This window comes from Equus quagga, chromosome 17 (assembly GCF_021613505.1).
Source record: "Equus quagga isolate Etosha38 chromosome 17, UCLA_HA_Equagga_1.0, whole genome shotgun sequence".
NCBI classification, from domain to species: domain Eukaryota; kingdom Metazoa; phylum Chordata; class Mammalia; order Perissodactyla; family Equidae; genus Equus; species Equus quagga.
In genome coordinates, this window is record NC_060283.1 from 36,412,347 (window position 1) to 36,426,254 (window position 13,908).

At 49.9% G+C, this 13,908-nt stretch overlaps 1 protein-coding gene across 3 annotated transcripts; it reads right to left on the reverse strand.

Moving 5' to 3' along the window:
• Positions 1–558: 558 nt before the first annotated feature.
• Positions 559–12,655, reverse strand: ACKR3 (atypical chemokine receptor 3). Of its 3 annotated transcripts, none has more exons than XM_046644218.1 (3): positions 12,569–12,655; positions 11,973–12,085; positions 559–2,467 (listed from the first exon to the last, which is right to left on the reverse strand). In XM_046644218.1, exon 3 carries the CDS (start codon positions 2,439–2,441, stop codon positions 1,353–1,355), a length of 1,089 nt encoding a protein of 362 aa, XP_046500174.1. In that variant the 5' UTR covers positions 2,442–2,467; positions 11,973–12,085; positions 12,569–12,655; the 3' UTR covers positions 559–1,352. The 3 variants fall into 3 exon arrangements, with proteins under 3 accessions (XP_046500174.1, XP_046500173.1, XP_046500172.1); XM_046644217.1 differs by lacking the exon at positions 11,973–12,085 and adding an exon at positions 11,461–11,556 and having other exon boundaries at positions 12,569–12,587; XM_046644216.1 differs by lacking the exon at positions 11,973–12,085 and having other exon boundaries at positions 12,569–12,654.
• Positions 12,656–13,908: the final 1,253 nt, after the last annotated feature.

A 13,908-nucleotide genomic window follows, 5' to 3' on the forward strand; every position in this document is an offset into this window, starting at 1 on the left:
AACTTCCTGCACCAACCTGGTCTTGACAGCTACCCTACCAACCATCTTCTCCCCGCTCAAATATATCGTGTGAAATTTTTTTTTAAAAAAACCGAAATACTCAATGCACCCAAATGTATTTCCTTTCATATCACTTCGTCCAGGTTAACCCCTTTGGTTTTGCGTTGATGACAGTAATCTCTCTCTTTGAACATGTTTATTAGGTTGACCTGTATATATTTGTACATTATTGTCATCCATGCCACAAAATGCCAGACATGAAATTAAAACCAAGACTAAAGAGGCCAGGCTGGTGGCACAGTGGTTAAGTTCGCACGTTATGCTTCAATGGCCCGGGGTTCACAGGTTCGGATCCCGGGTGCAGACATATGCACCACTTATCAAGCCATGCTGTGGCAGGCATCCCACATATAAAGCAGAGGAAGATGGGCACGGATGTTACCTCAGGGCCAGTCTTCCTCAGCAAAAAGAGGGGGATTGGCGGCAGATGTTAGCTCAAGGCTAATCTTCCTCAGAACAAACAAAATAAAACAGAAAAAAAACTGAGAATCAAACGCCTTTTTAGGAAAAGAAAGATCTTTATTAAAAAAAATAACTTACAAATCGAGAGGACTCTCTGAAATACAACTGTTCGTGTTGCCTGGCCTTGCAGCCTGGAACAGTTTTGCTTTGTTTCGTTTTTTTAAATGCAACTTTACGACACTACTAATGTCACCAACTGCATGACAGAGCAGTTTCGGTCCATCCCTCAGGCTGGCACAAAGCACCACGCAGATATAAAACTATCGTCAATAAAACATTTCGGCCAAGACTGGCATATATTTATATATTTATATATTTATATATATATATATATATATATAATTTCAAAACAGCTAACAATTAATGTCATCCTTAGTCAACACTGACGTCCAACTAATCTTAAAACTACAAGACTCTGAATATATGTCAGCATTATACCTCCCATACGATATTTAAAATATATTTAAACTTTCAAATACATTTATAAGGTACACCAAGAGTGAGAAAATAAAGTCTTAAAATTTAAATACAAATCACCATATAAAACCTTCAGGAAACACAGAAAGTCCTATTTTACAGAAGTACAGGCAATCCTATCCCACAGCTGGCTTTGACAAATAGTCCTGTGGTGATGCAAACGCATTAGAAGGCACAGCCACGCGACAGCCACATTGGCACGAGAGAGAAAGGATGCACAGTGACGCCCGTTCCCCTCTCCAGGCTACTCAGGCATCAAGCCCCAAACCCACTCGGCTTTACTCTTGAAAAGGATGCAGCCCAGTGCTCTGTTGAAAACAGGCCCACGTGTCCTGGAGACTCTGCAGAGCGTATCATTTGGTGCTCTGCTCCAAAGCGGAGTACTCTGTTTCCGACACTCTGGAGGCATCGATGAGCTTGGTGAGACCTGTCTTGGCCGAGTACTTGAAAATGAAGGCCTTCATCAGCTCGTACCTGTAGTTACGGTTGATGAAGCTATAAAGCACGGGGTTGACGCAGCAGTGCACGAGAGACAGGCACTGAGTGACGTGCAGGGCCGTGAAGAGGAAGTTCTCCAGCTGGCAGGTGAAGGGGATATAGTGGAGGATGGAGAAGATGTCCAGGAGCACCACGATGTGGTAAGGGAGCCAGCAAACGAGGAAGACCACCACATAGGAGAAGATGATTTTCCGGCTGCTGTGTTTCTCCTGGTCGCTGGACGCGGAGATGGCCCGGGCGAGCAGGAAGTAGAAGACGGCGATGACGGAGAAAGGAATGGCGAAGCCCAAGACGACAGAGACCAGCTCCATGCTGATCAGCCACTCCTTGACGCTGTGCTCGGGGTAGAAGGACCGGCAGTAGGTCTCGTTGTTGGAGGCCGACGTGACGGTCTTCAGGTAGTAGGTGTCAGGCAGCGACACGCAGAAGGCCAGCAGCCACACCAGGACGCAGACCGCTCGGCGAGCTATCTTCTTCTTGCGGCTCGAGGTGTTGTTGAAGTAGGTGATAGAGAGGTAGCGGTCCACGCTCATGCACGTGAGGAAGAAGATGCTGCCGAAGAGGTTGATGGAGAAGATGAGGTGAGTGACCTTGCACGTGAGCTCTCCCATGGGCCACTGGTTATGCTGCACGAGGCTGACCACCCAGACCGGGATGGTGACCACCACCCACAGGTCGGCGATGGCCAGGTTTAAGATGTAACAGTGTGTGTCGTAGCCTGTGGTTTTGGCCTGGATGTTCACCCAGACCACCACGGAGTTGGCGATCATGCCAATCACAAAAATGAAAATGTAGATAAAGGACAGCGTGTACAGCAGAATGCTTTTGTTGGGCATGTTGGGACACAGCACCATGTCGACGCCGATGCAGTCGCTGCTGTTGCATGGCCAGCTCATGTCGGAGAAGTTCGCTGGTTCCGGGTAGTCAAACAGATGCAAATCCATGGTGTTGAGGACGGTGATCAAACGACCTACAGGAAAATCAAACAAAAAAGATGGAAGAGGAAAACGGTTTCGTTAGAAAACATTGGAGTTTCGGTCAAAGTGCTTTTCCAGCCCCCCGAAGATGCTCAGCTGTTTCGCTTTAGCTCTGCAGTGTCTTTGCAAAGAAGGGAGAAACAAAAACCACCATACGAGAACTCTGCAAAACCAAATAAAACACATCAAGCGTCCAAATCCATGTGGTGCTCAAATAGAGAAACAGGGTTTGCCAGAGAAGTGTCAGGCAGCTGAGCTGCGGCCACAGGGACACAGATGGCTGGCTGCTTCTCAGTGGGGACCACAGAGCCATTTTACCTACGTCCCCGAAGACGGGCGGACTGGCTCTGTTCCTGGCACTGCTGTATGACAAGCGTCCTGCTCTGGTTCCTTAATGACTGTCTCAGATTCTCTTCCAAATTTGCATCAGAAATGGGACGCCGTGCTTTTCATCTTTCTGCAAAATCTGCATGTAAATCTGGGTCTCAGGCCGCCCCCAGTTTGCAGTCATGAACACCACGGGAAACGTGGTCAGCATGCGGAATGCCCTGCAGCTTGACTGCATCCCAAACCCGCAGACTCAGCGTTTGCCATGCGATTTTCAACTAAGGGCGACCGACTGGCCGTCTGACGCTGTGGGCCATCGCCTCTTTTCCATCCTTTATTTGTCCAACCGCTTTCAGAGCAACTTGTGCAAAGACCCAAACACAGATCACCACCTGCTGCTTTTCTGGAGGGGCTTGCCATCTTCTCAACCATCTTCCCTGCTCACCTGACGTGAGCAGGTCAACACTCTGAATTGTCACTATCTTAACACCTGGGGAGAATCCAGCCCCAAGGTACCCCTGGGCCTGGCAATGATTTCTCCACAAACACACCAGCCGGGAGAGCTGCCGGCAGCTGCCTTTCTTGGTTGACATGTCCACGTGAGGGCCCTGAAACCGCTCCACGATGTGGCCCTGGGTCGGCAGCCCTGCTGCGTGACAACGGGAAGGGGGGTATGTAAAGTGGAAACGGTGGGCCCAGGGTGCCCGGCTGAGAGTTACCTCATATAGTAAGATGTTTGTTCTTCGTCTCACCTGTCTCCGGTAATGACTGATCCGAGTCAAGCTAATTTGCCAAGTTCATTTAAAGTGGACTCCAGGTCCAAGATGAGAAGCCCCTGGAGGATGGAGGGCAGCGGCCCCTGGGTCAGTGCCCAGGTGGCTACGTTAACGGTATGAACAAACAAAGCTGGGAGAACCCCCATCCCAAGATCAGACCCTCCTGGGCTGGAATCCCGACTCGTACTCATTAGCGTTTAACCCGAGACTAGTTAACCCGTCTGCCGCTGCTGTCGCGGGACACCAGCTCCTATCTCACAGAGCTATCTAAGTATTAAAGGGCCTCGTACAGAGTCTTACACAAAGCAGATGCTCAGTACACTCCTCCCCTCCATCCCCTCCCTTTAGCAAAAAGCCTGCCCTCACTTAATTCTGCTCCACATTTGAAACCGACTCTTACTGACGAAGTAATCAATGTCCCCGCCATGGAGGCAGATGCAGGAGCTAACACAAAGACGACTGACTCTGGACTCCCAGTTAAGGGAGACCCCCTGCAGGCCTCCAGGCGGCTCCCTGTGGGTTGTAAGTGGCTGTTGGTTACCATCCCGGTGACTTCACTGGGCCTCAGTGTCCCCTGCTGCTGATGGAGAGGGCTGGACCTCCCACGAGGAGGTGGGAGTCTTTGGCCTCACAGCCAGGGGGCCTGGCATTCCACCAGGAGGATGCTCATGCCCCATGCCCACTGACTTGTTGCAAGACCCCACACCCAAGCACAGGAGGGCGTCCGGGGGGCGCTCAGCAAGATCAAGTTTAGGACAAACAAACTCCTCACGTTGAGAGACTTTGGAATGCCCTCTCCTAAGATGCAGCTCTAGGACCCCGAAAAGGACATCAACACACTGTGCAGCAGAGGACACTTTGAGGAGCCAGAGACCCCGACCCACTGGCCTGGCCTTGAAACTACTATTGCCGCCTCCCCCTGGGCCGCTAACTTGCCTGGAGCTGACCCCCCACTCTGCATCCCCCATCCCAGAAGGGAGCAAAGCAAAGATTTTGGCTTTGCTCTCCTGCAAGGTTCTAAGGCGGTGACTCTTTTTTCCCATTTCCTTAAAATGAAACACATTGGCAGGTGTTTCAGTGTGCCTTAGTTTATAAAGCGTTTGCCCCATGACCTCATGTGACCCCAGAGTCCCTGTGGCTTGGAGAAGCTCGGCTGGAGGACAAGCCACAGCTCCACAGCTGGGCAGAGGTGGGCCAGAGCCGGGGACCAGAGAACTGCTTGGCTGGCGCCTGGCTGGGACCCCTCTTCAGCCCGCAATGGCACAGCCCTACAAGGTCTTGACAGAAACCACCGTAAATCCTGGGGTTTGGGCCGTTCACATGGCCCGTTAAGATGGAACCACCCCTAGCCTTCGTTGACCTGACTTGGATCCCAAGTGCCCCACTTCTTTCTTCACCCCAAGGCGACATTCCCCTCGCTCAGGCCTCCGTGCCCTCAAGTGTACAGGGGGCGGGGTGCTGTTCATCGTGGACAGACGGGCCCATGCGGGGAGCAGGAGTACACTGTGAGAGGACACCCGCCTCTCATGCCCTAGCCCTCTGGGAAATCACCAGGTGAATGTGCCCTTCAAGGCCCCTCCACTTCTGCACAACAGACTGACTGTACTCGCACCTCTGGGCGGCTGCCGGCCTTCGGTTTGCCCAGAGCCCGAGCCCGGGTGGGGAAGCGCTGAGGGACCCCACTCCAGTCCTTTGGCATCTGTCTCTGCTGTCCAGGTGATGAAAACCTGATTTACAGATCACTGGTCCTCTGGGGCAGAAAGATCATTTATGAGCCAGGCACACCTCCCTCTTCGGCTGCCTCTCCCCACCCCACGACCCCGGCAGCACAGTGGGAATCTTCCAGCAGGAGCTGAATGGGAGGGCAAAGGCTGCGAGGCTGCTCAATGGAGCATGGAAGTCAGCTGGCCCACTGACCATCAATCTCCGATCACCAATTAGCCCAAGAGACGAAGCCAGAGGCCCACACCTTGACCACCCGCCTTCCTCTGGGGGACCACGGCAGCCCCTCCCCTCCCACTGCTGAAGACTCTGGTGGTCCAGAGAAGGAAGAGAAGCACAGAGAAAAGCTTCAACCAACAGGGCAGTGATCAAACCCTCTGCAAACTGAAACGGAGAACTAAAGAGGAAAAAACGTGGCACACAGGAGCTTAAGTTTTTGTCAATGTCGGTATTTGTCATGCATTAGATTTTGGAAACAAACAAGGGCTGTTTCCAGAAAAGAGAATATTATTTGACAAACACAGTCTGCCACATTAGGTGGAAGGCGGTCGGCGATGAAGGCCCAGCCACCCGTGCGTGTCCAGCAGGTCCAGGATGGGCAGGGCAGGCCCATTTCAGACCACCACACAGACAGTGCGTGGCCACCGCTGGAGAGAAGAGTTTTCCTAAATCACCTGCTTGGATTGTCACAAGTGACACGCTCAGAGCCCCTGATGTGAACAGACGCATCCTAAGAAATGTCTGCCCTGGCCCCTGGTTTCCAAAGGCCTGGCCACAAAGCTCCGAGCAACATCTGAGGGTGGAGGGAGTGAGGGAGGCTTCTCACGAACTCCCTGGGGCCACTTAAACTCCTTGAGCGCCCTGCACTGGAATTTCAGCTCCCCTCCAGCAAAGGCAGTGGATCCAGTACAGAGAGCTGAGTGCATTCTGTGCAAATCGGGAAGGAGTGACCCACACCTGCGTGCTCCTGCACACTCCTGCATACACGGTGAGGCCCCTCCGCTGGGGTGGCTGGTCTGTCCGTGCTGGGAGGCTGACGACCACCAGGACCTGGAGGAGAGTCCCTCATCCCACTCAGACCAGTCACCCTCTGCTGGAACGAACCAGCAATTCTGTTCCCGCCAGCTTGGGGCCAGAGCTTCAGAGAAACTTCTGGAAGTTAGTCAAACCTGCCGATTGCCTGCCACGCTGCGGGCTCAGAGCCCACACCAGGCAGGCACAAGAATGAGAGACGCACTTGGACTCTTAGGTTGTAAGGCATCTGCATAAAGGATTCTTGATGGAAAGAAAAAATGGGGCTTGCAATAAAAGATTTTTCCAGTTCTGTGATTTTATGAGTTTACACACTTCTCTCGAAAGATTCACTTGTCCCCAAATGTACATATAGGAATGTTTACTGGAGCGCTATTTATATACTAGCAAAAAGTCAAAGACAACATAAATGTCCAGTAACGGGGAAATGGTTCGATCAAGTATGGCGGATCCACTGTTCTGAACATGATACAGCTGTAAAATGAAGGACGGAGACCTACTCTTATGAACATGGAAAGGTATAACATACTGTGCAGCGAAAGGCAATGTGCAGATACACACACACGGCATGATCTCATTTATGTAAAAAAGAACAAAAAGTACGTGCACCTCTCTATGTAAATATATGTGCACAAAGGTATGGAAAAAGTTCTGCAATCGGTATAAAACTCTGGGCCGAGAGAGTGGGAGGAGGCGACAAAGGGTGAATTGTCGTTTTAACACTATAAACTTCTGTATTATTTGAAATTTGGCATCAAGAATTACGTAAATTTTAATAGAGGGAGGAATGTTCCACAAACTAATAAATGTTCACAGTCCATTTTTCTCGACCACAGAGACCCAACTGAGAACAAAAAGCAGTAATCGCCACTTTTCAGTCCCTTTTCCCCAGCAGTTGCTGTGTTTTATCTCACCGAGTCCTCCCTTAGGGACCACTTTCTACAGATGCCTCGTCTGACACCTGCACCAGGAGAGCATCACGTGACCGCCATGACAGGAAGTGAATCTTCCGACAGCCTTCGGAGGACCCAGGGTCAGTCCGGCCCTCCCCGCTGGCCCGGGGTCTGTAAAGGGACACATCTCCCACTCCCCAGTGGTGGAAGGGCTCCTCTTTGTCAATCGAGGACTCTTCTGGGAGAAGCACTGCTCATTTCTCAGGCTTATTAGTCATCAACCAAGTATCCTTGACAATGATTGAGCGGCAGCAAGCGGCCCAAGGTATTTAGGGTGTTTAGCTGTCTTCAAATAGCTTCCCCGAGCTCGTCCAGTGAGCTGGGGGTAGAGCCAGAATCAGAAGTCTCCAAGTTTAGAGTCTCCTTGGGGTGGTGGTTTGGCCTGCAATAAACATGTCCCTTCACTGGCCAGAAGTCCCTTCCTCCATGACAGAGACTGCCAAGCGCTCAGGTACCTGGCCAGCGTTCACCCAAACTGCCTTCAATGCGTTCACAGTTTCTGAGCACAGATCAGGAAGACCCTTCTGGACAAACCCCTTAGCCCCTCCCATCATCCCTAACAACATATCCCCTCTTCTTCTCCCGCTTCTCCCGGGACCCAGGCCGCGCACCTCCATTCTGCATCATTGCGTCGTTAACATTTCTCCGTCTTCCTCAGGCTCCCAACCCCACCATGTCCTATTCATCTCTATATGCCCCAGCCAGCAAAACCACAAAGCAGGTGTTCAATGAATCAATAATCAATGAGTCAACAGTTAATCGAGCTCCACTGAGACCAAGGATCCGAGGCCATCACCAGAATGGGAGTCCGGAAGAGATTCTTCTGAAGTCCTCACTGAGCTGAGATGAACATCACTCCTTTCCACGCCCCAAGTGTTTGTGAAGCCTCTTCTGGGAGGGGCGCTGCTCTGGGGCCTAACAGACCAGAATCATCACATCCCTCCCCAAGAACTCGACAACTAACACACAAGGTCAGGAAGGCAGGAGGTGGGCGGTGGATGCCCAGAGAGTAGACGGGTGAGGGATTTCCACTCAAGTGGCTTATGGGGCCTTCAAGGAGAACAGGGGTGGGAGGGAGGTGACCAGTGATGTGCCACAGAGAGTCTGGACTTATTGAATCTGGCTGAGGCCAAGGTCCCCACAAAGGAGAGCGGGCTGCAAGAGTTGGGCCTTAAAGGTGGGGGCAGTGGGGAGTCAGGCTGGGCCTGTCCATGCAGGAGCCACACAGGTCTTGAACAAGAGGGTGGCTTTGGGGCAGAAAAGGCTTTTGAGGGTTAAGGTGACAAAAACCACATAGGAGGCTTGCAATGAGGTGCCGCGTGCAGAGCAGGCTGGAGGCCCCCTCGAGGGAGGAAGGCCCTCCCAGTCTCCAGTGGTGTAGATAAGATAAGGCAGGCCAGGCTGGGGCCCCAGGCTCCAGCTCTGACACTGAGGGGCCCTCTGGGCTCTTCGGGACCTCTTCCTACAGGGGACCATTTTTGGTGAGGAAGATTGGCCCTGAGCTAACATCTCTGCCAATTTTCCTCTATTTTCTATGTGAGACACCTCCACAGCATGGCTTGATGAGTGGTATGTAAATCTGTGCCCAGGATCCAAACCCATGAACCCTGAGCTGCCAAAGCGGAGCGTGGGAACTCAACCACTATGCCACTGGCTGGTGCAACAGGGGACCTTCTTTATTGGCTTTCTGCTACTGGGACCCATGTCCCCCTAGGATGGAATTTCATGGAAGAATTCAGGATTGTCCCCAGACAAGTCCATCTTGTTCAGCCTCTCTCAATGCTGCGCAACCTGGAAACTGAGGCCAGGACAGGTGAAGAGACAGGCTGATCTGGGGTTTGTGGCTAATAACAGTTCTCTCTGTTCTCCTAACTTTTCCAGAGACTTTATCTGGGAGAATCATGCTCTGGTCTCCTTATGAAAGCCCCACCCCTCTCCTTGGCAGGCACGCAGTTTAGATAAGAGAATCCACACGACTTCTAAAGACTCAGTAGGCAACGGCACATCATTGGGGTTTGGTTTTTATTTGTTTGCTTTTTGTTTTTTGTTTTTACCAATCCTGCATGAAATCAGTGGGGAAGGGCAGGACAGCTTCGGCCCAGGCAGGCTCCCTGTGGCCGTCTGCGAGGGCTGACAGCAGAATGGGGAGCGGCCTGTCGCCCAGAGCCGAGCAAACAGAGAACAATGCTGTCTTGACCGCACATTCAGTAGCAGCCCTGAATGATCTTATTTCACACAAGGAACTGCTCTGAATCATTTGAGAAGTCAACAACTAAGAGAGAGAGAGAGAGAGAAACAGAAGGAAAAACCCCTACTCTGCTTCAGATAGAGGCCACCTATTCTCGGGGTCCTCAGACACACTTCCCTATAAACACACGGAGCATCTTCATCCACTCTAAGCATTTAGGGGAGAAAATGGACCCCACATCCAGAAACCCGATCTGGTCTATTGTGCTCAATAGCCCAAGAGCAAAGCAGTGCTGGACCCAGAAGGGCAGATCCAGAGACGCCCACGTCACAAAGGCTGGCTGGTGTAATCGGAGCCCCAATTCCCACCCAGCTTAGGAACAGGACGAGGCAGCAGGAGGTCAGTCAGGCTCTAGGCTAGACACAATGGGGTTCCCAGGAGAACGCTTTCAATCTCAGACCCTTCTCATAAAATTCAGGCAAGATCCCCACAAAGGTATCTGTTACAATGAGAAAATTCCAGGATGCTAGCTAGCTAGCTGGCTGACAGCCGTCCATGTGCACAGTCCCCATGCTGCCCACTGCTCCTTTATCTGTCCCTTAGCTGACAGCAGTTCAAGGCCACCTGAGACAGGCTCAGCCCCTCCACCCTCTGAGCGCTGGGAAAAAAAACACGGGGCCAGCTTCCAAAGACACATGTGGCTCGGGAAAATTTTCACCCTAAAATATGCAATTCCCTCATCGCTTTATAACGAAGTAGTAATGGCTTTTTTCCGCAATTCTAAATTAGTAGATTCTTATGTAACAAAAGCATCAAATATCCCCTGCAGAAAACCATCAAATATTCAAAATCAGAGAACACTCCCCCTTCCTTTCCTTCCCTCCCCTTTTTTTTTGGTTTTATTTTTTAGCTTAATAGAAAATGTGTCCCAGAGCTAGAATTTTCTGGACTTTAAAAACACCTGACATGACACAGCCTTTGGTTTCTTTCTAAATTGCCCCTACAGGTACACAATTCCACTGGAAGGCATTCTAATACTATTTTTGTTAAAAGGAAAACTAAGTTCCTTGATTGTTCAGTTTAAAAGAGCAAATAATTCCCAGCCCCAAATTCCATTGGTGTTCTGCAAAATCACTGAGAAAAATCTCAAGTCCTAAGATCGTCAACATCTTTTCCTTCTCCTCGGTTAGTCTTAAGGTTTATTGAGTGACTGTCCTTCAGTCTCAGATGGAGTAACTTCAACCAACTTTCCTCCTGTCTCCTCGAACACAGGAGCCTCTCTGCCTAGAATGATCGCACAAAAAGCCACTGTTCCTGATTAAGTAGGTTTTTCTGTTTGGGTTTTTTTTTTTTTTTTTTTTTTCCTATCCGGCAAGCCTATACTTTGCCTGTTCTGGGCCTGATTAGAAACCATAATACCAACTCAACTCTCTCAGGACTCACTGTTAATAGGGGATCAGCTCACCTGCAAAGTCCTGACTCAGGTAAACACAGGTCTGCTGCCTTAGCTGTACTTTCTAGAACTTTTTTAAAAGTATCATTGCAATGCATGCCCCTTTACAAAATCAGATGGCCAGCAAAACACAGGCATTTCCCCATTTTCTTTTGCTTTGCCACCCCCAGCCCTGCCCCAGCCCTGCAGCTCCCCCACTCCCTCTCCTGGAGCTTGCACAGGAGGCTCAGGAGCTGCCTGCACAGTCCAGGGTTGTGGCAGAGTCCGGGGGCGGGGGAGAAGAGCAAATTGTTTCCAAGCTGGAGCTCCCCTGTGCAACTTGGCTTTCCAGAAAGGCTTTGCATCTGTGGAAGCTCCCGTGCTGATGAAAGAGGGGCCAGCAGTTTATCCATTTAAAATCTATAGAAAGTTAAGCACAGACACCGGCAGCCTTCACTCTCTTTTCTAAGCAAGCCTATTTGATCTCTGCGTTTTCCTGGAATAAATAAAGGGGCACAAAAGCAGCATCTGCGTTTAAAAGAAAAGAAAAAGTTACCACATTGAGGCTTTGCAGAATGAAGTTTCAGGGGATGTCAGCGGGCCCAATACCTTCAAAGAGCTGTAAACCATTTCAGGGGGCCCTCTCCCACTTCTGAAAAACGTAATTATCCTGTTGTGAGCAAATGAATTGAGAGAAAGAAAGAAAAAGAAAAAAGAAAGAGAGAGAAAGAAAAAAGGGAGACAGCCAGTCTGACTTTTACAACTTCTCATTCTCTCTGCAAGTTACAAGTCTTGGCCAACCCCCACCCCTGACCTCACTGCAAAGTTGTTACTCTCAGCCACCCCTTGAAGGTTTTTGCATGCTAACAAAATTCATGTTTTATATGAAGGGTATATTTAAATGACAAAATCCTAGACTTATGTGTGTGCCCTTTTTTCCCAATTGAACCTGGACTTAATACCTTCTGAGAGAACAATAAATATTCAAATTAGATTATCAAGGATGCAATCAAGAGACAAGAAGACTGAGCAGCATTTAACATTCATCCTTATAGCTTCCGGACTTACAGGATCTGGTAATCCCAGAAGCATTGCATTCAAATACATTCTGGATCCACAAAGCTTCTTAGCACAGCTTTCTGCTTCCCTTAGAGATGTGTCTTAATAAAGTGTTCATCTTTCTGGAAATACAGATTTGCTGCCCATTATTTCTATTTCCCAACCGAGAGACCAGAAGTGAGGCAGGTAAGCAGTGGTGCCAGGCTGCTCGCTATGCCAGCTCTGAGCAGACAGGATCAGCAGTCTGCATTCTTGCAAGTTCTCTGCTTACTCAAGCTTAAATACCCACAGCAGCAAATGAACACCAGCTTTCTAAATCCAACAAGTACTGGACACTCGGAGAGTTCCCTCCACAACGGACTTAAGGAAAGTGCCCTTTGCTTTCTGCAGGGAGAAGCGGAGCCCCCAAGTTAGCAAACCCACTCTGCAATGCAGCCATGCAGCAGGCAGCCTATGCTCTCAGGAACCATATGCTCTCCAGCACCCATCACAGCGCTGAAAAAGAAGTCTTCTCAAAAAGATCACCTAGTTTAAGAGCAGAAAACCTGCCTTCCGTCCTCCCCTCCTTTCTAAGCAGGGCTGCTGAGGGAGCCCACTCTCCTTACCTCCCGGCTGGGCTCCGGCTTGGGGCTTGCTCGCCTTCCTGGCTCGTGCACTCGCTGCCTCAGGGCTGAGCAGTTCCGAGAACTGTGAGCTCTCCAGCTGCAGACTTGCATTATATACACTGCAGGAAGGCGCCTCTAGGTGGCAGCTTTGTAACCCACTTCTCCCTCCCTCCCTTCCCCCCTCCCTCCCTCCCCTGCACCACCCCGCTCATCACAGGGGCACGCACACACATGCATGCACGCACGCACACACACGCGCACACACCCCTCTTGTAAACCCCGGTCTGTCATTTCCAGCAAAGCTCCCCTTCACAAGCATCCTCTTGGGAAATCCCAGCTTTCCTTCATTTGCAAAGTCCAATGAAGCCAGAAGGTCCAGACCCCAGGGGGAAACATGTGTCAGCAGAAGAAAAACTGCAAAGAAACCCTAGTGCTTTGAGAAATCATCAGATATTTATCTGGTCTCAGGTATATCTTTAATAATTCCATGAACACGAAGAGTTCCTTTGAATGCCTCTTCGCTCTGGGGAAGACTTTCTTCCCAAGACAAATTGCCCTGAACTTCTGAACCTCAATGTGGATTTATTAAGCCTGAGTTTTCCTTGTTAATTCCTCCCCAACAGAAGTAACAGTTGTGGTATGAGCAATTGATGGGTACCATATTATATACCCCAAAAGTGAGGGAAAGAGCCTTTATAATAGATTTTATGTGAATACTTTTATTTGGGAAGGTCCTTGAAAATCTACTCAGAATGGTGTTCTGAAGTGCCTACCCTGGGCCAGGCGTACATGAAAGGTATCATAAATGGCGTTTGATAACGTCTCTTTCCAAGATGAGTTTAGTAAACACTTTCTAATTATTATTATTGAAATCCACATTCTCCTCTAGAAGCGTGAAGTTCTGTCCATGGAGGAATTTAACCTAAAAATGTGTTCCATGCGATATTCACCTCTAATGCCCTATTTAGAAAAATCAGCCATAAACCAACGACCTAAATCTTGCTTTTAAACCGTGCTTAGGAGCTTTTCCCCAGAGTCAAGTGCTGTGTTTGGGCTTTTGTTTTGCTCTCTGCTCCTCTGCGGTTCTGCCAGGCCAGCTCCAGTCCCATGTGTGGGGGCATCGGCTCTTCCCACTTTCTCCCAGCTAAAACTTTTGGAGATTCTTTTTATACGTCTACTAAAAATAACAGCAGACAGCCAAATGCTGAGTCTGGATGGCTGGGAGGTCAAACTCTCCAGTGGCCAGCAGGCCTCGGTGTGGAGCAAGCCCTTAACAAAAGAAATATTTTATTCAGATCAAAGCTTCATGGAACACCAGCACACCGTGGAAATCACTGCCC